The sequence below is a fragment of the Etheostoma cragini genome, chromosome 6, assembly GCF_013103735.1.
Source record: "Etheostoma cragini isolate CJK2018 chromosome 6, CSU_Ecrag_1.0, whole genome shotgun sequence".
NCBI classification, from domain to species: Eukaryota; Metazoa; Chordata; class Actinopteri; order Perciformes; family Percidae; genus Etheostoma; species Etheostoma cragini.
In genome coordinates, this window is record NC_048412.1 from 17,756,283 (window position 1) to 17,781,644 (window position 25,362).

Sequence of the window (25,362 nt, forward strand, 5' to 3'; positions counted from 1 at the left end):
ATCGTTTCAGCACCAAGGCCAGGGCTCGCGGCTAGAACAATAGGCGGCTCTGCGTACGGTGTCGCCTAGGCAACGTGTAAAAAAGTTTCACCCGCAAACCGTCGCTCGTGCAAAGAGCTTAAAACACTTCAAATACCTTTGAAACTGATGAAAATATACCGTAAAATAGTGCATATGTCATTGAGTTCGATGAATGGCGCTGTAAAGGTGATTGAGTGGGTAAGGGACAGTTTTTATTTTTCTTCTTGTGAGAGATGCGAACATATTTATGGACGGTCCCTGGGAGCTACGTCACAGGCTAGCAACCGCTTTGGTGAGAGGAGGGGGAGGGAGAGAAAGAGTAGAGAAGATACCGGCATTGGACGTGAAAACCATCCAGCCGTTGGACGGGGGAGAAGCAACAAGAACATAGCAAGAACAGTAACGTTAAGTAGGAATAGTCTCAATTAACGGCTGGAACAATAACGGCAAGGCTGAAAAAGTCTCAAGAGACCAAGCAAGTTTGAACTGTATGTTACCCGAATTTAAGCAGAGACGGTCTGTTATCACTTTGTTATGAAATAGAAATTAGAGTGGGCTTTAATGAAAGTAAGAACTAACTATCGTTAGCTAGCTCCGTTCACATAGGATTTTGAGATTCGAGAGGTTGACTATATTTCAGTGGGACCGGTGACAAGCTGGGATTTGGCCTCCCCCGCTAACGTTGCCAGGACTTTACTTCGCCACCTCCAGACCGGGAACACCGGGTTTTTTGTAAAAACACATCCGAGCCTCTCTAGTATCTATAGAACGAGGAGGAGGGAAGGCACAAAGAGCGAAGAGCATCCAGAGAGAGAGGGGAGGAACTTGGAGGACGGGACAGAGAGAGAGAGCGCGGTGAGGACAACAACGGGGACCCAACAGAGAGCATCCCTCTTTAATTTCTGATCTGCACAGGCAACACTGCCCATAAGCAATAAACGGTAAGAGCTTTCATATATGTAGTCTGTATATTTCCTTGTGTTGTTTTGTTCGTGTGTGTGTGTGTGTGTGTGCGTGTGTGTGTGTGTGTGTGTGTGTGTGTGTATGTGTGTGTGCGTGCGTGCATTAAGGGGGATCGGACAAAGAGCAAGGGAGCCCCATGACATCCGTGTGTATGCTGTAACCTACAGCTGCCTAAACAAAGAAACCGCTCTATTGCAATGATTTTACCCCCAATAACGCTGTTTCCTCTCTTTTTTATGTGTAGGGTTCCTGAACGCTGTTTATCCACCAAAAGGTAATGAATGCTTATATACAAATACAAATATTTTTAATTTATATTTAAATATATCTAATTGGTTTGGGGGTAAAGTCCCATTATTGTTTTTTGATTGGCTAATTAACATTTGCATAATTGTTTTACCGGAAGCTATGAAGCCCTTTGTCATCAGGCTGGGAGATAAATACTAAAAATTATCACGCAAATCATTTTTACATTTATTTACCTAAAAGGGTAGGTTTTATAGCCTGAAAGCAGTCAAATAGAAAATTGTATTTCGAATTTATGTTGATTTATTTTTTTACTCTTATAACTACAAATATCCTAACATTATAAAAAAGTACATACATTACATATTATAAACATAAGCCTCTGAGGTAATACTACAAATAGTATTGCAATGTCATGGAGTTTTAAAGTCTATAAAGTGTTTTTATTATTAAATCATTATTAGATGCCACTAAATAGATTATAAGTCATTAAATGAATATAAAAACTTAAAATTTTTTAGGGATAATATTGTGAATATTATTGTGTTATTGTCCACATCTCTGGCTGTGACCCAAAGACTCATCCAGCATCGGTTGATCCTCTCCAGGGTTACCTGCTCCTGATCTGTTTGCCCCTCAGCCCCTGCAGTACCCAGTCCTACTCTCCACCGTGTCCCGATGAAGGAGGCAGACGCCATCAAGCTGTTTGTGGGGCAGATTCCTCGCAATCTGGAAGAGAAGGACCTCAAGCCTATCTTCGAGCAGTTTGGCAAGATCTATGAGCTAACTGTGATAAAGGACAAATACACTGGCATGCACAAAGGTAGGTGTTGCCATTATAACACAGCCTAAACATAAATAGATAGATAGATAGATAGGCAGACATATACATTGATTCTAGATAGATAGATAGATAGACAGACATATATACGTAGATACTAGATAGAGAGACGTGTGGCAGTAAGGCAGATAGATGGGTGGGTTTTCTGTGCTGAGAGTCACATGTTACCATGGAAACTGTCACACCTTATCTCGTCTCCATCTCCTGTTAACACTGCAACGAGAGATTATGAAGACAGGCAAACAAAGTCGGTCGCTAAAATTTCAATGTGAATCAAAAATGTGCTTATGTGTGCATGAGTATGCTTGTGCCAAAATTTACTAAGTAGAATATTATGTCAAAGTGTCGTATAATATTTGGTGTATAGAGTTGGGAGACTCCTAATGGTGTTAATGATTAGGAGGCTTTAACGAATGGCCCTTTCTAACAATAGATCGGTGATAAACTATAGAAACACACACACACACACACACACACACACACACAAAATGACCTGGGGTCCTGTGTGTTATGAACCAGATTAGGCTGTATGCTCCAATCAGTGTAATGGGCCTTTAATCCTGGGTGACACAGGGGAAAGAATCCGTTGTTTTGAGAATCCCCATGGCCACAGTAAGCCCCTCTTAAAAGCATTGAGATGGACCATAAGATGCAAGTGTGTCTGTGTGTGTGTCATTATGTGAGTCAGTCTCAATTCTTCAGATGTGCACTCTGTGTGAATGTCTCCATCCTAATCGTCAAATCTTCTCTTCTTTACTCTGAATCTACATTCGTCTGTCTGAGATGTCACCGGAATGCTAACCTGCTGCTAATCTTGTTGTCTTAGTGCTGGTGACAGGTGTAGTAAACAGCTCTGGCCAGCCAGTTCTGCTACCTACCCCTCCCTCACACACACAGACACAGGTACAGCACATAGGAAAACAGAGGGAGTGTATTTGGAGTGATCGTGAGGCATGCATAGTGGTTGGTTTAGGGCAGAATCCTGACTGTGCCCAGCCTGTAAGGCCTTGTTAGCCCCACGCACACGTCTGTGGTGCTGTCATGTGTACTGACTCGTGCCGTGCCGTTCTGAAATGTGCCGTGCCGTGGAGTGTCCTTCTCTGCCCTAGAGTGCATCATTATGGTGTTGTCAAGTTTAGTTACAGTGCATGAATATATATATTTTTTATTTAACCCTCTCGCCCAGTTAGTCTAGTGATAAATCGGAATAGGTGAAAATTATTAAGGGAAGGCACCAGAAAAGGAGACATTTAAATGGTGTAGCTGTGTGTGTTTTTGTAGGAGGTGATACGGATACAGAAACAGTGATAGAGAATGACAAGTATTAGAGCTACTTGCTGACCTTTATTACCTTTACTTCTTTCCCTTCTTTTTTTTATTTTTCCCGTCTCTCTCTATCTGACAGGATGTGCGTTTCTGACGTACTGTGCGAGAGAGTCTGCACTGAAAGCCCAGAGCGCTCTACACGAGCAGAAAACACTACCAGGGGTAAGTGCATCGCAAACAGACACACACACACACACATCCCAAACAGTTCACACATATGTAACAATTCACACAAGCTTGCACACTCAAATCACAGAAGCCCCCTCTCCCCACCTATATGCACAGACGTTACCTTGTACACACAAACACACAAGTGATCTCAGATGAGTGTGTGTATGTGCTATTCGAGATTCAGCTCCCATTACTAACACTGTGACATAACTCAGCAGCCAGCAGGCGTCTGCTAAGGACAAACTCCCTCTCACGGAGACACGTAGGGTAGTCCTTGAGCTAAATCATCTCCATTTCTCTATTTTTCTCTGTCCCTCCATCTGTCTGTCTCTCTCTCCGTTAGCCTCTGGTGATAGCTCCCGCCTAGAGAGTCTGTGTAATTAATGTGGCCATTCCCCTTTGTCTCATCCCAGTCTCCCTCAGTCTCTCTTGTGAGGGATTGTGTGCTGTGGCTGGGCAGGGGTAGGACACTGTTCATTATGGATGGGGCACTGGGCGAGATCTGTGTCTGTCTCGTAGGCTGTACCTCTCTGTTGCTCCCTCTCTTTTTTTTCTATCTGACCTGGTTTTCTCTACAGTTGTAAACAGATTTTACAATGGCTGTTTTTGAACATTTTGCATTTTTACACTAAAAGTAGGGTGCACTACTACCTAGCCAAGAGACCGCTGTTAAAGTATAAGGTGTTTTGTAGAGGTGGCATTTTTCCAGGCTTTATCTATACTCTGATTTGCAGCAGTTATAACAGAATAGTGAATGTACCTTCCCCATCTATGAGCCTTTTTCTATCTCCTTCTCTCTGTGCCGCCCTGCCACTGATCGGAGTTTCAATTCCTGCACCTTCTCTGCAAGCTGGGGTGTTGATAAGATCCTTGTTAGAAAATGGTTGGAGTAGAGCCTGACGAAAAAGGCTTTGGGGGAGGGGAAATGTTCCGACAAACACAAATCCCTAATACATTTTGCAATCATGCATGCTTTTCCATGCTGCTGAAAAAAATGCCTCTGCACTTGTACACACACAGTCACACGTACGAACACAGCATGTTCAAAATGACATTAATCCAATTAGGGCTGCTAAGAAATCTGACCTTTCTGCGAAAACCACATCTCCACTGTCTGCTGTGTTTTGTTTCTCCCCTCGTCCCGCCCTTTGTCCTTTGACTCATCCCTCTAACCCTCTCACCCGGGTTTTACTTTTATCCTTTCCTGTGGATGATAACCAGCTCGTTGCAGGAGCAGTGAATTTCCAGATAAATTGTGATGAATATTCTGGACACAAGGAAGAAACATTTGCAGGGAGGATACTTTTTAGTCGGCCCAGATGTATCAGCCAGAAAGAAACAATCAGAAGCACCACTGTGAAGGACTAGTACTGAATCGAGGGTGTGGCTGTGGTGTGCTGGGTTTTCAAGTAGCCTGGACTTCCAATGAGCAATATTACTGTTTCCGCATGTGGCTTTCCTCAATTTGGTTCCCTTTAGAGGTTTATATGAAAACTATGTTCTCTCTTAATCTGTCCAGTTTGAGGCAAAATTCTTCAGAGTAAAGTACTCTTAGGAATATGAAAAATGGTTTGATGAAGACCTTATTTCTGCATGTTTATCCAAGTAAATAGAAGCTAGTTTGTACACAGTTTTTCAAAAACACTTTCCTTTAATCAAAGCACTTACAGATGTTTCTGACTCATTAACTAACATCCTCTCTGGTTTGTTGACCACTGCTTGAGTTTTTATAAGGATAATAAATCAAAGTATTTTTTTAAATGATCCCAAGGGATTGTTTTGGTGGTTATATTTGAATTTGAAGGCCTCCCCTCCCTGTACCTTCTAGGTTTAGCACTGCTATCACTTTCCACTACCCGGCTATACCCTTTCTCTATCCTGTGTGTGTTCCTCCCTTTGCCTGTCTATTGCCTTCTTTGACAAGATTTCAAAATGACTTCAGGCAATTTCTCTCTCCCTTTCATACATCATCCCATTGTCCCATTCTTTTCTTTACCTAAAAATTGCTTTTTCATCTCTTCCTTATTCCTCCTTTTATTTTCCCTCCATGCTTTCCATTTTATCTATTTTTCCTCCTCAAATCCCTTCTGTCCTCAACTCCTCCCCTCACGTCCCTCAGTTTCTCTTCACCAGTAGAATATTACAGAATGTTCTCTTCACTACCCCAAACCTTTCATTACATACTCCTTTTCCGCTCTAAAATCTCTTCATGGTATCCCTCTTTCATCCCCGCTTTTCCCTTCCTGTCTTTTACTCATTTTTCCCCCTCACTGCACACTCAAGCTTCCTCCTAGGATTCTCATTTCACAGTCATTTATGGTAACCCTTCTTCTTAGTCCTCCTCTCAACATCAGTCCCTATCCCTCTTTCTCCCTCCACCCCCCTCGCAGTTCCTCTCCCCCTCTTCTCATTTCCCCTCCTCTTGATTAGTTGACCCTTTTGACCGTTTCACACCCCGTCTCCCCCCCCCCCACTTCTTTCCCAGCTCCACTTGTTAAGCTGCATGATCAGTTTCTTATAAACTCATTTTCATAGTCAAATCCTAAGCCCACCATGGGGCAAGGGGGGTGAGGTGTGATTGTGTGTGTGTGTGTGTGTGTGTGTGTATGTGTGTGTGTGTGTGTGTGTGTGTGTGTGTGTGTGTGTGTGTGTGTGTGTGAGAAAGAGAGAGAGAGGGTGCGCGTGTGTGTGAGACAATGCACGTGTGTGTGAGAGAGTGTGTACATGGCAGTCTTGAATCCTGGAATTGCTTCTAATTGCGGGTACTGCTGGAACGTCAGGCACCTCATACAACTTTAATAGAGCTGTAGCATCACACATTCATACAGATGTGTTTCTCTTACACCATGGCCAAGCAATTAAAGGTTTGGGGACAAGTCCAATGCTACAGAGTGCTCTGTCTGTCACTCACTGATGGGATTTAACGCTGATTTAACGGTTCCAACCAGCCAGTAGAGGAAGGAAATGAAGAAGACAAACACAGAGAGAGCTGCAGAGAAACTGTACCTCGATTGTCCCCCGCTAGCTTCAGCAGGGGCAGTCGACTGTCAGATTGGAAAACGAGGAAAAGGATAGAGGGATTGTGAGAGAAAGTAAGAGATGAACAGATGGCCTTATCAGAGCGTCCTGCGCCTTGTGTTTAATTTGGACACAGAGAGGGAGGGAGAAGCACAGAGGGAGCACAAGATGAAGAACAGGAGAGAGTTACATTGTATTAGTCACAGTGGCAGAAATTTACCAGTGGAACGACTAGCAAGTCCCACTGTAGCACACAGATGTTTGGGTGTATTAGAAGTGGTACAGATATTCCCACTGGGATGCATCCACAACAAAAATCTCATGTTTAGCTGTCGCATATCAGTCCCAATTTGCACTTGAAAATTGAATTTGTCATTTGTATGCAGAGGTCGCACCAAATGGGAATAATGAGGAATATATTCAGCGATTTATAAATATCCTCCTATAAAACATACATTTTTGTTTTACCTCATTGATACTTAACTAAAAGCATGACTAATATTGCTAAGTGGGTGAACAGGACAGGAAAAATCAGCAAGTATGGTAAACGATACACATAAAAATCTCCATCAACAGCCAATAAGCAGTCAATGTATTTAATATTTTTTTCATCACATCTACATGCATGACATTGATTTTTTTTGGAAACACAGGAACATATGTTGTACCATGGCTATTGTCTTGTTAGTACAGAGGGTTGGTGGCAGTGTGTCCAAGGTCAGAGGTCAGGGCTCAGCCTCTTGTCAACACATACAGGGTGGATGATCTCAGAGCTGTAAAAACAGGGTGGCAGGAGGGGGGTGGTGAAGTGAAAGTTTGGATACGGTTTATTCATAATTTTTTTTCTTGTCTTTGGTATTTATTATACTTTTGGATAAAACATAACTACAGCATAATTTGTTTGACATGCTGGTGTTTCAATAACTTAACAATACTGTAGGAAACTTGTGAATTGTTATGGTGTTACGCCGGCCACTTTAAAAGGATTGTTGTCCACATCCCAGACTTGAATATCATTGACAGGTTATCTATATAACGAACATTTTCAGCAATCATTCACACAAAACCATCCTGCTTCACCCTAATCTCCATCCTTCCTTGCTCTGTCTCAGGCCACACTTTACTCCTGACCAATTTAGACTTTAACCTCACATCTCCCTCCCCCTCTCTATCGCTCCATCTCTCCAATGCCTGCTGCCGCTGTATTTCCTCCTTTATCTTTCCCCTTATCTTTTTCTTTTGTTCTCTGTCGTTGATATCTCTCTCTCCATTTAATCTGCACTCTCTTCTCTCTGCGTTTATCTCTCCCTTCATCTTTGTTCTACTTCAAACACAAGTGTCCATACATACACACATACATGTACACGATCACACACACACACACACACACAAAAAAAACACACTCACATCTGTTTGGCCACGCTGGCATCCGCAGATCTCAGTTTAGGTGAAATTAAAGTGTGATAAGCAGCTTACCAGGTGTGTGTTGTTATGCTTCACTGCTCTCCAGGCAGCACTCTGCTCCCTGTTCTTTGAATAGAGCCTAACCAAAAGCCTACACACGCAAGCGTGCGGGCCTAATTAATTAATCAAAAGGCATACACTTTTACACTTTTGCAAAATACAATAAAAATGAATGAAATAAATTTGAATTGTTCCATTGTTACTGCTCAATCATGCAAACATTATGGAAGCTGTGATGTATTTTATTGAGCCTGGACTGAAGACAAAGAGAGATTTTGTTATTTATGTCCTGGGGCTGAAAAGGCTATATTTATTTGCATACACAGTATGGATTCCCATAGACTCAGCGGGGTACTTTCAAGGGGCAGCAGCTCAGTAGTGATGCCAGTGCTACTTCCAGCGCTATAACTTAATTCTTAAAGACAAAAATATCAGTGTAACAAAAAAAAAAGGTTCTTTCAATATGGTTGTAGTTTTAAGATGAGAATGACTGGGAAGTTAGACACAATCTTTTCATGCGTCCATCATCTAGTCCTTGTAGTTGATGTTCATTAGATTTACTCAGGATGTGTAATATGTGCATGTTGTGTATGTTCTGTGTTTTTCCATGTGTAATCTAAGATGCCTGGCAGGCAGCCTCCCTATGGGGCAAAGCTATGATGAGCAATTATCCACTAGGGCGACTTTGTAGGCTAATTTAGCATATTTATGTGGTCAGCAGCACTGTTTACTATTCCCCTTCACTGCTTACTGCTGCACTTTCAATTCAGAACAGACTCCAGTTCCCTTTCTCTCTCTCTTTCATTTTCTCTCCATCTCTTCCCTCTCTGCCATCCCTCTGCCTCTATCTCTCACCACCTGACGGGGTTTGTGATGTGTATCGCTCCCTCCTCCCTCATGGTGCGCTCTATTTTTATCCTCACTGTGTGTGGGATGGGAAGGGAGAAGAGGGACAGGTGTAGAAAAAAAAATTGTGTATTTGTGTGTGCAAGAAAGAGAGAAAAAGAAGAGGAGCCAGAGAGAGGGCTACAGAAGGGTATAGAATAGAAGGGTGTTGGGTTGTGTACAGCTGAAACCAAAGGGGGATTTAGCTTGTGATTTAGCTTGATTTAAACAAAAGTCTTAACTGTGTGTGTGTGTGTGTGTGTGCGCGTGCGTGTGCGTGTGCTTGTATGTGCGTGTGCTTGTATGTGTGTGTGCATATATGCATGCAACATGGACAGAGAAAGACAGCCTGCCTCATATTTCACCACAAAATTGAGGCAGAATCTAATCATAGCCTCATAAAAGCCTGACCCTGGAGAGCACCTGCCTCTCTATGACCCCCACACCCAACCACCCACCCACTTACACTCACACACACACACACACACACACACACACACACACACACACACACACACACACACACACACACACACACACACACACACACACACACACACACACAGAGGAACATTTGTGTCTTGGCCAGTTTGATTATATTTGTGTGGAAACATGAATATTAGGTTATGTGATTGTTCACTGCCAATTCTGTTTCTCTCAGATGCTGAACCCTAAAGTAGCCCAAAGTTGAGTTAAGTCCATATCACACACCATCTGTTTTGGAAATCCAGCCAGCTACAAAAATCTGCAAGGCCTAGTTTCTGCATTCATAAAAAGAACTGCTTAGTTGCAATTATTTGTCATCATTATTGTATCTGATGCTAGACGTGCTTTGTTCTCGCAACTTATAGCTGGCTTTAGACCTGGAGTGAAGCACAGCATGGGCAGCTTCTGTGTGTTTAAATCTGGGATTCAAGTTCGGCTTATCACAAGATGCACACTTAAGGTGATGAATTTAAAAATCAAAGCATGTCCAGTGGTAAAGTCCCCGTATTTAAATTAGACATTAAATATAGATTTCACACAGTGACAGATACATTTGACTCATTATTATAAGCAAACAAGAGGGGATGACTTTCATTTACGTATTTGGGTTTTTTAAAGGGATTATAAAGAAAGTAAACAAGTGCCAAAAAGCAGTGTGCCAAGAAATCACTTAAATGCAGCAAACTTAACAGATGCCCAGATGTAGGGTGTATGGCTTTGATCACTGAGCAGTGTCACTGATTTCCAGTGGCAGATCATATAGCAAGCGTTGCTTACTTTTTACATCAATTGCATGCATGTACTGAAGTCCCAGAGTCTAAAGTCTGAAGAAAATCCTCTGAGCATGTAACATGTATACGTAGGTCTGCACTAAGCCAGACGTATGGAGCAGGGCACATACAATGGTGGTGAATGAGTGTGAATTTGTCTCAATGAAAAGGGGGGTAAAGAGTAGTGGAGGAGGGCCATAAGGAGGTTTGGCATGAATAGGAGTGTATAGACAGGGAGGGGGGTAGGGTGAGACAGGGGAGGAGCAGAGGAGGTTGAGTTAGAGGGAAGGAGGAAGCAAGACAAACGTTTGCCATAATGACCGTAGAGGAAGGGGCAGGCGGGTGGTGTGTGGAAGAAAAGGGTTTTCTGGGTGGTGGAGTGGGAGGGTGTCAGGGCGCACTTCTGTCAGTTTAAACAGAGACATCTGTCAGAGGGGGTTACTGGTGTGCGTGCGTGCGTGCGTGCGTGCGTGCGTGTGTGTGTGTGTGTGTGTGTGTGTGATTAGACAAGCAAAAGGGTTGACGGGACTTTAGTTGCACCTGGGGTGGGACCTCCACTCTAAGGTCTCCTCTTTAACCACACTTCAACCTGCTGTCTCAATAATGGCCTTTTCAAATTGACCTAAGGGCAAAGCTGGAGCTCCATAGACAAAATTACTGTATTGTAGATTGACACAATTCAACAACAGAAGACAAGAGAATAGGCCAACAGGGCTTGTGTAGCTCAGTGGTATTTAGTTGTGCGAGTTAAGCCTTGTTTTAATAATGCACACACCGGTCTTGTTCAGTTCATGTACATTTGGATATTAAAGCAAATTTGTAGTTATTGAATGTAGGGTTGTGTATACTCATTCACTTTCTGTGTGTGGTTTATTACATGTTAAGGTTTAAAGGGGAGGTTGATCACAATTAAATAAGATTTAGTCTAATATATGAGCCAGACATTACTTATCTACATTACTTAGGTATATACACCCATAGAGGTGTGTAGGACTTCAATATAAATACTTGTGTTGATTAATGGACAATTATGTAAAATGTAGAGAGTTAGTAGAAAACAACTGCACGACAATTTAACAAAATTAACAACGCAAACTCAACATTTCTTTGATAGATTTGGTGTTAGAGTGATCTTGGAACTGATCAGCCAATTATTTATCATGTTGTAAGTAAGTTTTAGACATTTTAAGTATGCCTTATGAGTTGTACCCCAATGAATTAGAAGCGAGTAGTGTTCAAATAAAAAAACAGCACTATAACTGGATTTTATTCCTATAGTGTGCACCAAAACAGTCATAGTCAATATTGGTCTATTTTGTCCTTTATAAGAACACACAGGCATTTGCATATTTGACTTGTCTAAATTTTACGGGATCCTGCCTAATGCTGGAACGCTGGAGCATCCAGATATGCGTTACTGGCGTTGTATTGAATGTAATCTCAGTGAATACGAGGTTTTTGAAATCATGAATTTGTATGGCTTTGAGCTGCCCTTTTAATTCACCAGCTCATTTCCCAAAGGACTTATTCTCCCTAAAATAGAAAGAAGGTCCAAGTGCATAGGTCTAATAGTTATCCGCTATAGTGCTGTTGGATTATGTTGGACTAAATCCAAAGGATCAAATTTCAGTGAGTGCTCCACTGCTGCATGCAGAATGTTATCATTGGGGTTTGACAAAAACAGCATAATATTATAGGGATCAACAGGGTAGTTAGTTCTGCGTTATGCATGGTTTGACACCATTATTATGGAGAGTAATGAAGGAAAAAAAGAGGGAGAGAGAAAGGAGAATATGTTGGTAATCCATGCTCCAGTAGAGAGGCTGATGAAGGGTTAACAGCCAGATAAAGTATTGAGTGGATGGGAAGGAGGGCAGACTTCTCAGGTGTGAAGAATGGAATGAGAGAGACAGGGGAAGGAAGGATGAGAGCAGGGGGATGGGCCGATCAGGAGCTTGTATTATAGTTGCAGGCCCCCGTTGCCAGGCAACGGAGCTGAGCGAGATGCCAGGTTGCTAGGTAACCTGGGGGATGCAAAGCCTAACGTGGTGCGATAGAGAGATGAGAGAGAGGTGGGGTGGAGCTGTGCTGCTGGGCTGCTCCACCTTCCCGCTCACTCGCTCTGTTTCTCACATCTCAGTGTTTTCATCCAGCTGTGAATCAGAGCCACAAACTCAGAGTCCTCAGGGAGTCAGGGGGTAGCATGCTGCCATATGCAGCCAGTTTTCCTGAAATAAAAAGTCAACCTCGCTAAAAACACACAGATGATACAAACGATAGTCATCATCATCAAGTCATTTAATCAGAAATATAATATAGCTTATTTTGCAAGTGTTGCCCAGCTCTCTAGCATAGCAGCAAGTACAGTCTTATCCATTCCACTTATACTGGAGCAAAAACAATAGCTTTCTTTTAATCAGTACAGTATCTCTTCTATAAGATTTGGCATTGATCAGCATTAAATGTAGTTTTTGGTACCCAAGATGGTTTATTGTGTAGTTCAAAATCATGGCAGAATTACATTAAACAGTTATGTAGTTTTATGTAAAAACAATGTTTTTTATGAGACATAAATATGAGGTCAACAGTTTTGCTATTTAGCTCAGTTTTGGTTTTGCCAAATCAACGTAAGGGTTTACTGATGAGAAAGAGTCTGTAGGTCTGCAAGGCATGTGACAGCAATGATGAAGAAAAAATGAGGAAGTGAATGAGATAAAGCAGGGAACGGATGGTAAAAGATAAAAAAAAAAAAAAAAGCAGAAATGCCCATGTCATTAGGCAGGGATTATGTAGTGGAAAAAGGGGAATTAAGGATGGGTGAAGAGGAAGAGGGTGAAATAATGCTGGATCATTGAAAAGGGATAAAAATAGTTTTCCTTTCTTGTGCACTCTGGAAAACGGACATCTGAAATTGTATGGATGGAGTGTTCCAAAGGGAAATTAAAGGGGGAAGGGTTTGTGTATGAGGAGAGGGTTTTTGTGGGTCTGTACACACACACACAAACACAGACATACACACACAATACACACAAGCACACACAAAGAATTGTCTGTTGCCGTGCTGTGCTTTTATATTTCTGTTTGCAGCGACATTTGTGGAGAATTGTCAAAATTATAACATTGATTCAACACTGTGCTTTAATCCATGTTCCAAATAGTGCATGCGCACCCACACATTTAAATACACATGTTACCCCCTATCCACATGATATGGTGCAATGGTTTGTTCCACTGATTTTGCGTAGGTGGGGGAGGAGGTAGAATACGATTTGATTGGATAATCCAAGGATTTAATATCCCCTAATCCTGGCACAATCCTCTCTGCGTTACCGCAGGGAGTAAGATTAACTACATGTGTGTAGTATGTGTTCGTTTCTGTGTGGGCAAAAGGACGGGTACTCTGTGTGTGGGGAAGAGTATAGTGTGTGTGTGTGTGTGTGTGTGTTTGTATGTGTGCTTGCATGTGTGTGTGTGTTTGTGTGTGTGTGTGTGTGTGTGTGTGTGCGCGTGTGTGCGCGCGCGTGCATGCCAATGGACCTATGCTTGCATGCAAAGTTTGGTCAGGCATGTGTAAGTGGACGTGCCTCCACTGCGAGTGGTCATGCAAGTTCACACACAATCATACATCACATATCTCACCCTCACACATCGCTGCGTTGCTGCTCACATACAAATTCCCTTTTCTTAGAGATACAGAAAAAGTATTTAGTATTTAGCAGGACGAATCAGACCTCGCTAGAGTATGACGCATGTTTGCAGATGGTTTCTGTTAATTAAGTCTTAATTGGAACGTAAGTAACAAGAGGATCATTTTACTTGAAAGGAGTGTATGGTTGTTTATGTGTGTTGGAGTAAATTGAGAGAAAAAAATGCTCCTTCTCCCTCTCCTTCTCTTGCTCAGAACCAAATTATACTTACTTCTTCCTCTGGATACTGCACACATCAAAGTCAAGTAAAAGAGAGATAAAGGAGATCATAAGGAGGATAGTATAAAGCCAGCAAAGCACTCTCCAGCACAAATTCTTTGTTTACCCAAAGAGCACAGCAGTCACCCTTGGTAACCAGCATCCTTGTTTACTTACCCAGTGTGCCGTCATATAATTGCCATGGCAACGAGCTAGTTGCCATGCCAATTTTCCGATGCCATGGTGTTGTCTCCGTATCAGCAGTATGCACTCCTCACCTGCTGTCTTGTGTTCAGTTTCTCTGGCTTTTTCTCCATCTCGTCTGATTCTCCCCTCATCTTTCTCAATGCATCATATGAACTTTATGTTATGTGGTTACAGATCAATAAGCCTGATTGATAAGTTGTAGTTTGGAAAAATGTGCTTCTTCTGTCCAGTCTGTTTTACAGTCCCAAGGATAAGCTTGAACAGAGCTAATGAAGGAAATAATGGATGAGGTGATGGATGGATATAAGGATAGAGAAGGGGTTAGTGGGCACAAATCTTGAAACAATCAGCCTGCTCTACAACACAGGCCGAAATCAATGAACAAGACTGGACTGATCGATGAGTTGATAGTGCTAGATGGATGGCAGAGTGGATGGATAGCAATAGCACCAGGACTGGGATATGATGGATGGACGGATGGATGGATGGATGGATGGATGAATGAATGAATGGATGGATGGATGGAATGTGGTTGGATGAATGAATGAATGGATGGATGGATGGATGGATGAACTGGTTGAATCCAAGGTCACTTAAAACTTTGAGTGTGTGTATAAGTTTATGTTTATCCAGACATCTCGATTCGATAAAGGTGAAGGGTTAAAAATGTACGTCATTCCTTCCTCTGCAGACCTTCTGTGTATATATGTGTGTGTGTGTGTGTGTGTGTGTGTGTGTGTGTGTGTGTGTGTCTGTGTGTGTGTTGTGTTTGTGTGTGTGTGTGTGTGATGGCCTTGTCTCAGATCAATAGCTTTGTGGTGACAGCTAAGAGCTGATTAATCAAATGTATGGATCTGTCTCTCGGCTCTGCCCTCTCCTCAATTACCAGCTTCATTACATTGCTTTAACACCCCACTGGGACCTCTCTCCATTCTTCCTTCTCATCCCGTCCCTTTCCATTCCTTCTCCACCCACCTCCTCTGATCTTCTTTTCTTTGCTCTGAGTTTTACTCCTCTCTGTCATAGATATTAAACACATCTAATTCCCCTATTGCTACAAATCACTTTTTGACTGGCTGTGAGACAAGACATTAATTAGTACATTTTACACTTTGTCCCAGCTGAGTGAGCAATATGAGCCTAACTGATAAGGATGTGATATTCAAAAATCTAAGATGGTTGTTTGGATTTGTTTTTGCAACATTTCAAAGCTTGGAATAAATAGGAGTGTCTACCCCACAAGCACACTGTTTTCTTCTTCTCTTTTTGGCTTTACTTTGTGTATCTATGTCACTCCGTTCTTCAAATCTGTTTCGCTCAATCCCTCCTCTGGATCCATCAATTTTTATCTTTCGTTCTCCCTTCCTTGCGCTTCTTCCCCCTTTTCATCGCCATCATTCTGCAGCTCTTCTCCTCCCCCTCCCCATCCCTCTGGCATTAACACTCTGTCTCATTGCCTCAGTGCTATGACCAAGCACTAAGTGTGTATGGTATGTTTGTGTTTGCCTTTTTGTGTTTGTGGCTAACTTGTGTTTCTTCAGATAGTATATGCATTGAAGTGCTTTTCAGAACATGTGTGTGCATACATGCATTAGCACTCTTGGAAAAAATCTTTGTCGTCGTGACATTTTTAGACGGAGCTAGTCATGACTGAATCACGCAGCACTCCTCCCCCTCTTTTTCTTTCTCTTCTTTTTGAATCATCCTCTCAGGGGCAGCTTTGCTTTTATCCTCCCACTCTCCATCTCTCTGTCTCAATCTTCATGTATTGCTTCTTTTTGCAGCATTTCCATTCACTCCCTGGGTTCCTTTTGGCCTTCCACCTGCCCTTTCAGTTGAAGTCAGTCGGGGTCCCCCAGGCCTGACTCTCGTTCTCCATCCTTTTATTTTTAGCTGACTGCGCCTGTTCGCTTCACACACTTGTCATCTCATTTCATTGCTCTCCTGCCCCCCACCCCCTCTCTATCTCAATCTACTCTTGTCCCTCATCTAATCCTTAGTTCTTGTGTAATCCAGATCAGCTAGCCTGCATTCTTAATCTCGTCACTTCTCAATCCCCCCTCCATTCTGTGTGTGTGCGTGTGCGTGTGTGTGTGTGTGTGTATGCGTGCAAAGAGAGAGATAAATCAGAGATGACAAGGTTGTGTGTGCTTTGACACAAAAAGAGAGCAGCTTGGGATACAGTTCAGACACACCTGTCACCTGCTAAACTTGATTTATCAGTGACTTAAAAAACATGGACAGGCACACACACACACACACACACACACACACAAACACACACACACACACACACACACAGTTTAATTAAAGTTTTAACATTTTTTCAACAGTCTCTGTAACAAAATAATAGATCAAGACTTTCTTTGTTATGACTATTTTATTGATTTAAAAGCTATTAAATGCAGGTCGGTGACTGAAATTGATATCATTTTAATTATTATACCATACTCTGATTAATATCTTCCGCTAGTTTCTCATTTCACTTGCCACTTTCAGAATTGAGTTTCAGAATTGTCGGCTGGCTAACCCTGGCACATTTACAGAAATGTTGATTATTGTAGTCTTTATATAAATTAATATATTGAATACATAATGAAATAACCACGGAAGAAATGCAAGGAGACTCTTTACTGTAAGAGGAGTCAATACTAAAGTGTCCTGTGATAAGACAAATGAAGAGAGACTTGTTTTTTTCAAACATCTGTGTTGATGTTCCTTCTTGTTTTTTCCGCAGATGAACCGGCCAATCCAGGTTAAACCAGCTGACAGCGAGGGTAGAGGAGGTGAGACAAGTACCTAAACATAGTAACACACACACACACACACACACGCACACACACAGATTCTAGTATGACAGCCACAGAGAGAAGGGTAGGTGTCAAGTTGGATCAGATAGAGATGGAAAGTAGTCAACGGGGTGCTAAATACACACACATTGATACAGACAGTCAAATCACGTTCTTTCCACTCCCCTCTCTCATTACCCATCTCTGTAGCCAATACTGCTCCCTGGTGGACATAAATGTTAGCTTCCCTTTTTGATAACCCAACTTATATAGTCTGATCCATAGAGGTGTGATCAGTTTAAGGGGAAATTAAGTTGATTTCTTATCATTTCTTTTCTGTTCTTTCATATTATTGGTCTCTCAGAGGACAGGAAATTGTTTGTGGGCATGCTGGGAAAGCAACAGAGTGATGAGGACGTCAGAAGACTTTTTGAGCCCTTTGGCAGCATAGATGAGTGTACTGTGTTGAGAGGACCCGACGGCACCAGCAAAGGTAAAACACATACATACTACATTATTTAATTTAGTTTTACTTTGTAATTTAATATATTCTGTGTGCTGTAACTGACTCTGTCTTGTTGCAGGATGTGCTTTTGTAAAATTCCAAGGACACCCTGAAGCCCAGGCTGCCATCAACAGCTTGCATGGAAGCCGCACAATGCCTGTAAGTTGCATGCATGAAGTTGTAAAATGTAAAATTGAAAACACACACACACACACACACACACACACACACACACAAAGCATGCACACACACATGTATGTGTCTCTCTTCTTTGGTGCTATCCTGGGCATCATCTACATGGTGGTATAGGCCTGAGCCCCATATGATTTATAAATGGATTAATTGTGTGGAGAAAATGAATAAATGAGTAAGCATGGTAAACACATAAAGAAGATAGCCTGTAGCATTACGTGTAATTGCAGTTGAAACTTACTCTACGTCTCCTTCTTTTGCCGGACAGGGAGCGTCATCCAGTCTGGTGGTGAAGTTTGCAGACACAGAGAAGGAGCGGGGGCTGAGGAGGATGCAGCAGGTGGCCTCCCAGCTCGGCATATTTAGCCCCATGACCCTCAACTTTCCCGCCTACAATGCCTACACACAGGCGGTCAACGCACAGGCAAGCAGTATACGAATGCACAAACACTCACTGCACTAAAAATATACACACCAAGTTTGTAAGGGGAGTGCTGTGCTTATGAAAGGATGTAATAAGTTTGAAGAGGCTATCAGTGGTCTAATTGGTTCTAATGTTATTACCTAGACAACAGAACATACGTCATTTGGCATTAGCTTTCCCGCAACACACAACCATTAACCCACTGACTCAGGACATAATGGCCTTGTAATTAGATCTCTATTCATCTGTTCCTCCATCATTCCCTCTCCCTAACCTTTTTTTTCCTTTTCCCCCTCTCTTTGTCTCTTTCTCTGTCTTTTTCCCATATTCATTTAACTGTCTTTTTTTCTTCTCTCCCTCCCTCACCTTTTCTTCCTCGCTCTCTGTTTCCTTCCCTGTCTACAGCTTGTCCAACAGCAGGCCTTGGTTGCCCAGTCAGCGTACTTGTCTCCTGTGGCAACAGTTGCCGCCGTACAGATGCAGCAGATGGCAGCGCTCAATGCCAATGGAATCATTGCCACACCCATTACATCCATCACGCCGTCCTCGGGTAGGCTCACACACACAAACAGACACACACACACAAGCACAATCACATGCCATGCATACTGCATACTCAAAAACATTCTAGGACTCATATATAGTCAGACACATGCACTGGAGCTGCACTGTAAAGAATATAGTGGTTTGTAGATAAAGTTACCAGCTGAATATAGTAACATAAAACATAATGGTCAGCATTCTTCCCTTAGCTTTGCTTCATTAAAATAAAAATCGAAATTTAAAGGCCTTAATTTTTAATGATTTTTACTTTTAAATAGTAAGGTAATTGTATAAATAACTAAGGATTTGGAAGGTGTAGATACAGGTTTAGTCAGGAGATAGAGTAAAAGAGCTGCGATGACAGACTCGTTACATGGACTGTAATCTGCGTCTGTAGGTACAAACACTCCACCAACTATGGCGGCAACGCCTGTGCCATCTCTCCCTCCGCCACTAGGAGTGAATGGTTACAGCAGTCTGCCAGCCCCCACCAATGGACAACAAGCAACAGAAGCACTATATACCAATGGCGTTCACCCATATCAAGGTTTTTATTTTAGTTTTTTATTACATGTTTTTAGTAGGTTTACGTGTTCATAGCATAACATCCCAGTTCCCCCCTACCCTCACCTCTCCATCCATCCCCCAAAAAACCAAAAGAAACAAATAACTAAATGAATAAAGAAATAATGGAAGAAGAAAATAAAGACAATAAAGAAAAGAATGAAAAGAAATATGTCCTGCATCCTTCTGTCATGTAAGCTGTGTCGGGCTAACAGAATAGTTAATGTGTTGACATGCTGTGTTGTGGTGAACATGTTCAGACTTAGTGTTGTGGTCAATAGGTGTGTTGAGGTATTTTAATAAAATCTAAGAAGCATACAGATGTATAAACAATTGCAATTGAGAAATTAAACTAAGGAAAATTCAAGATTTATTATCATGTTGTTTGTATTTTTTCTATTCTCACTATTTTTCTATTTTCGGTCTCTCCAGCTCAGAGCCCAGCAGCAGCCCTGGACCCCCTACAGCAGGCGTATGCAGGCATGCAACACTACACAGGTTGGTGTAAGTGGACAGACAGGTGACAAGGATGTTTAGATAAGGCGAATTGAGCGACGTCTTCTCGCTGTGGGTTGGAATGGCATATGCATGGACAGATGTCAAATGTATAAAAAAAGCCAAATGTTATTGCACACATATTGCTTTCACAATCACTTTAGGCTCAGTAATGAGCCACATTTGGCCATACTAATCTCAAATGTCACTAAATATCCAATCCACATTCAATTGTGTAATCACAAATAATTGCAGGTCATGCAGTATGTTAAATCAGGATACATTTAAATAAGGAACAAGTTCAACTGCCATTGTCTGAAGGACGGAAGTGTTTCAAGGGCAATTGGTTAAATTTTGATTTATCTGATTTCATTTCAAGACACACATCCATGGCTGGTACTACGTGATACAGCTAATGATACCTTTACCTCATTTGTATAGATGATTCATACTTATGAAGTAAATGGGGACTGTCTGTCCTGTGTGCATACCAGACTCAGACCAACAATGTCATTGTTGTTTTGTCTTGCTCTATTCAAGTGTTACATTTTATAGTTTTCACCTTCAGCAGGAGACGTTTCAGTTCAAACAAAATGATTCTATTGGATACTGCTATGTTGCCACCTGTTGTCTATATCCAATCAGATTTTGTTACTGTCTCTCCCAACAGCGGCGTACCCTGCTGCCTACGGATTAGTCGGGCAGCCATTCCCCCAGCAGCCAACACTAGTTGCCCAGCAACACCAGCAGCCCCAGCAACAGCAGCAGAGAGAAGGTGATGTGACTTCCTGTCTGTCTGGTGCCACACCCCTCTCTCCAGTGATCTTATTTAAAGTTGTTTATCCCAAGGTTTTTACAGCCTGAGATAATTTATCACACTCTAATGTCTAATGTGTGTGTGTGTGTGTGTGTGTGTGTGTGTGTGTGTGTGTGTGTGTGTGTGTGTGTTTCAGGTCCAGAAGGCTGTAACATCTTCATTTACCACCTGCCTCAAGAGTTCAGTGACTCTGAGATGCTGCAGATGTTCCTGCCCTTTGGCAATGTCATTTCGGCTAAGGTGTTTGTTGACCGTGCCACCAATCAGAGCAAATGCTTCGGTGAGACACAGAAAGAGGGAGGAGGGAAAGGGGAGAGCAGAGAAAGGAAAGGACGAGTGAAAAAGACAGGGTGACTTTGTGTGATAAAAGATAATGTCTTAAATGTTGTGTGTTAGTTAGGTTGAGGCAAAGGGACGGTGTAGAAGAAAGGTTTGATTAAAATAACTTTGTCTTTCAGGATTTGTGAGTTTTGACAACCCGGCCAGTGCTCAGGCTGCAATCCAGGCCATGAATGGCTTCCAGATCGGCATGAAAAGACTGAAAGTGCAGCTCAAAAGGCCCAAAGATGCCAACCGCCCATACTGAGTGACAACTGCGGAGGAAGAAGAAATAAAGAAAGGTGAGGTGATGAGTGACACGACATGAAAAGAATTGAGGTGTTGTTTGTCTGGGGAGCAGAAGGAGAAAGTTAGTTTAGAGAGAAATGATGATGATGAATTGATGGTACAAAGTTATAAAGAAAAAAAAGATTAACATGACATTTCAGTGAATAGTAACAGTGGGTTACTCATATGAAAACAACTAATCAACTCAGGAAAAGTGAAAATACTAAATATTGTTTTCTTTTTAATTTTCTTTCACAATCTTATTTATTTTCTTTCCTGCTGTTTCGATCTTTTCCTGAAACGGCAACTTACCTCACCCAAGATCCTTCCGTCCAATCATAATTCACGAGGACCCCATCGCTATGGCAATGGTTGCCTAGTGACCGATAAAGCCCTGACCCCCCCTTCCTCTCGCATTGTTGTAAGTTAATTGGTTGGCCTGTGTTTGGGTTGCTGTGGCGATTGATTGCCTGTGTTGGTTGCCCTTGGCAATTTTTGTTCTGTCACCTCGAGCAACCAGCCATGCGTTGACCTGCATGTCCTGTTGCTGTAGTGACCACAGACTGTGTTTGGTGCATTGTGACTTTATTTTGTATTGACCTGTGCACATACTGATCAATAACTTTCAATAGCCAGGACTGTACTCAGAATCAATTGATTTAATTGGATATTTGATACACTTAATCATTGTATAGTCATTTGATAAATTCTGCACCAACGCTCGTTATTTTTTTTGCAGCTTTGTTTTTGATCAGTTTCTGTAGTGTTCTGTTTGGTGTGATTATTATTTGAACAAATTGTTTGGGTAAAGTAGTGAGCCTGGGCATCTATGTGTACAAATGTGTCTGTGTTACACTGTTAGTGTGTAATGCAAAAGTGCAAAATGCTTGTTGTACTGGTGTCTGTAAAGAGAGGTTTTCCAGAGGTCTCCATAATGGACTGGTGGAGAAACGTTTACATCAAAATATGCAAATTATATTGATGGAGAAAGTAACATGCTAGAATGATATTATGCACCATACAGCAATGGAAGGCCATGTTGGACATGAAATGATTAGGCAGTACAGTACATAGAAGTTTAAGTACCGCTACAAACCGGTCCAAATGGCAATACAGGTAGAAAAGAAAAGAGCTGAAATACGAGTTTTATGGCAAAAGCACACTATTTTAAGGTGAGCATGCATTTTGTTGATGTCTACTCTGATAGGCTGAGTCATATATTCCTGGATTCTGATTTGTTACACTGTTTAATGTGGAACTTTAGTTTTTTGCTCCTTTGTTTCTCTTTCTTGGTCTCCTTTACATCTTCTATCAGTGCTTTTGTGGTGTTTCCTCCCTCTCTTCTTCACTACTCCCCTCCTCCTCCTCCTCCGGTCCCCTTTTCTCTTCCTACTTGTTCCCCCTTTTGTCTGTAAAATTCTTTCTTCGCTTCTCTTCATCCCAACCTTCTCTTTCTACCCTTCTAGCTCGTGTTTTGAGGTAAAGGGTATGTGGTTGTTATGGTGGAAAAACAATTGCCTCTTGCTTATTGGAGAACAGCCTTTAACTATAGGAATTCTGGGAGAAATAGAGGATATCTTAAGTTTGAGGTAAATTCTCCACAAACACTAACCTTTACCAAAGAGGCAAACATGTGTAGCTGTTGTCAGACCAGTGTGTGGATGCAGCGTCACATGGCAGCACACATTATAAATAAAGGATTCTGTTTCTATTTCTAGACAAACCTTTACATAACAAATCCTTGTGGATAATAACAAGGTCTTTCATATCCAATGGACCCATCTCATAACCACCACTATGCCCCTGCATCAGTCAGATTAAAATTATCACCCAGAATTTCTATACTGCAAATGCCAGAGAGTGATGCATGTTGGTAGTAGTGTTTGCTTGCCATGACCTCAAGGCACATGAGTGCAGCACATGCATACATAAACAAATATCAACTTAAAAAAAAACATGCACACATACATGCCTCCAGACACAAAAGGACACGAATAAAGGGTTTTCACTGTATTGAGTTGCATGATCCAGACACTGTGTGTGTATGTGTTAAAGCACCATGATAATTGCTGTTGAAATACAGAGCTTTATAACTGTGAATGACGCCTTCTTATTTTAACTCACCAAGAGGAAAATGAAATAAAGCCAAGCTAGGAGCATTCTACGGTGCCATTTGCTTCCAGACATATAAAAGCATTTCAAGTCATGCCTACAAGATTTTTGTATGACGGGAGGAGCATGTTTGACAAGACGTAAAGATCAGACAGAAACATGGAGCTCCGGTGTATTTATAACTTTGCTCTCTAACATCTCATTCCTTCTTCTCTGTCCCTCCCTCCTTGTTTATGTGTCATTCCCTCTATCCCCCAACTCTCCCTCCCTTCACAGGTTTCAGAGTCCAGCCGATGTGGAATGCCAGGGTTCATAGTGCTTTCAGACTGTCTGCTACCTTTGAGTGTCCGGGGAGTGCAGCCACACACACTGACACAAATACACATGCGCTCTCAACACTGAACCTCGAAAGGTACAAGGCTGATATACAAATGTACATAAAGTGCACAAACACACACGCCTGCAGAAGCTCACACAAAAACACACATGGTTCACACACGTCAGTAATCATACCCATACAGCCAAGGGCTTGGTTTGACCATGGTCTATGCGGAGTTTGCCAACAGGGTGTTTAGTAGAGTTACTGTAAGATAACTCAGACCAAGCATGTATGGAGGGTACTGATGGGAAATGCTGATATATCACTTCAATAGACTTTAAAATGTCTGTACCATGTCTATTCCATGACAAATATAGAGGGGCCGATGTTTCATAATAAAAAAAGAAAGAAAATACAAAAAGATGTCTAAATGAGTAGGTTAGAGAGACTTTGAAGAAAATCTTAATGACCTGTAAATAATTTAGTTTACAAAGAGCAGCATTTAAAAAACAAGAAAAAAATGCAAAAAGAAGACTACTTTAGATAAACACTAAACAGGACACAGTGACATTATTATTATTATTATTATGATTATTATTATTACCACTAGTAACATCATCATCCTCATAAAGGGATATTACATTCCAAATTGTAAAATGGGAAATCACTAACCTATTTTAAATTTCTACTTAGATTTTAGGTGAAACTCGGGGGAGGGGGGGAGGGGGGACTTTTATTCGGGAGGTTTTAATATTTGAGCTATTTTTTATTTATTTACTAATTTATCAATTATTTTGTTTATCGGGTGAAGGGGTTGGAGTGGGTTGCAATATTTTGATTTTAGAATTTTCTAGAGAAAACCTTTTAAGGGCCTGTTTCTGTCAGACTCTTGCAATCGAGTAATTATAATGTATGTATTGATTATTACAGCAATTATATTTATTTCTAATTTATTGAATCCTGTTTTTGATCCACTCTCTTTTTAAGTTAAAATAAAAAGTATCATACTAAATGTCCTAATGTGATTTGTTAAGTGTGTATGTGTTGGTATGTGTGATGTGTGACTGTGATATTTTGTTTTGCCACAGAAGTGAGAGCTAACATCTCTCTTGTGACCAGAAGGGGGCGTGAGTAGAGAGCATGTAACCAGAGAATGAAAGGCAGCGTTCTCGCCATAGACTGGTTTCACCCACAATAAGCTGATGCTCCAAGTTTGTTATCTCCTCTATTTATTTATGGGAATAGGCTACTAACTTATCAGCAAAATGAAACGCTGTTTGTTTTTATCTTTGTAAACCCAGTTCCAGCAAAATCTCCTCCCTTTGGGACGCAGATATTACAGTTGTTTTTTTTGCTTGCTAAGCTGATCTCTGGTCAATTTACCAAAAAAGAACGAAGCTGTGCTTAGGAAAAATTAATAGTAGAGATAAGATTATTACTGAACTTGATCACTACATAATACAATATTTCAGCCCTGTGGTTTTCAAATGTTCTAATTTGCCTGGGCTCTCTTTAGGAAGAAAGAAAACATATTGTTCATCTACCGATGTGATTGTAATTTCAGAAATCAATTGGAGTTGTATATGAATCAAGGTTAGTAACAGGAAAAGGCTTTGGCAATTAGACTCAATGGAAAGCATCTTCATCTATCTTATTTTCAAGTTTAATTCCAGAACATTTTTCGATTTCATAA

General features: G+C 41.5%; 1 protein-coding gene across 9 annotated transcripts; it reads left to right on the forward strand.

Moving 5' to 3' along the window:
• The first annotated feature begins 319 nt into the window (after positions 1-319).
• Positions 320-24,681, forward strand: celf3b (cugbp, Elav-like family member 3b). Of its 9 annotated transcripts, none has more exons than XR_004657087.1 (16): positions 322-962; positions 1,229-1,258; positions 1,839-2,053; positions 3,477-3,559; positions 17,041-17,089; positions 17,445-17,585; positions 17,677-17,756; positions 18,058-18,213; positions 18,619-18,763; positions 19,154-19,303; positions 19,753-19,824; positions 20,486-20,590; positions 20,769-20,912; positions 21,091-21,252; positions 21,561-21,663; positions 23,627-24,681. XR_004657087.1 is itself a non-coding variant. In XM_034875079.1 (15 exons), the coding sequence occupies exons 3-14, from the start codon at positions 1,909-1,911 to the stop codon at positions 21,216-21,218; spliced, it is 1,338 nt and encodes a 445-aa protein (XP_034730970.1). In that variant the 5' UTR covers positions 320-962; positions 1,229-1,258; positions 1,839-1,908; the 3' UTR covers positions 21,219-21,257; positions 23,627-24,681. The 9 variants fall into 9 exon arrangements, 7 of the variants coding, with proteins under 7 accessions (XP_034730970.1, XP_034730971.1, XP_034730965.1 ...); XR_004657088.1 differs by having other exon boundaries at positions 21,561-21,659; XM_034875079.1 differs by lacking the exon at positions 21,561-21,663 and having other exon boundaries at positions 320-962; positions 19,214-19,303; positions 21,091-21,257.
• The last annotated feature ends 681 nt before the right edge of the window (positions 24,682-25,362 follow it).

Bases quoted from the DNA above. Each gene is read 5' to 3' on its own strand.
- celf3b (XM_034875074.1), top strand. From the start codon at position 1,909: ATGAAGGAGGCAGACGCCATCAAGCTGTTTGTGGGGCAGATTCCTCGC. The intron at 17,090-17,444 runs GTGAGACAAGTA...TCTTTCATATTA, and splicing joins TGACAGCGAGGGTAGAGGAG to TTGGTCTCTCAGAGGACAGG. The intron at 20,591-20,768 runs GTGATGTGACTT...TGTGTGTTTCAG, and splicing joins GCAACAGCAGCAGAGAGAAG to GTCCAGAAGGCTGTAACATC.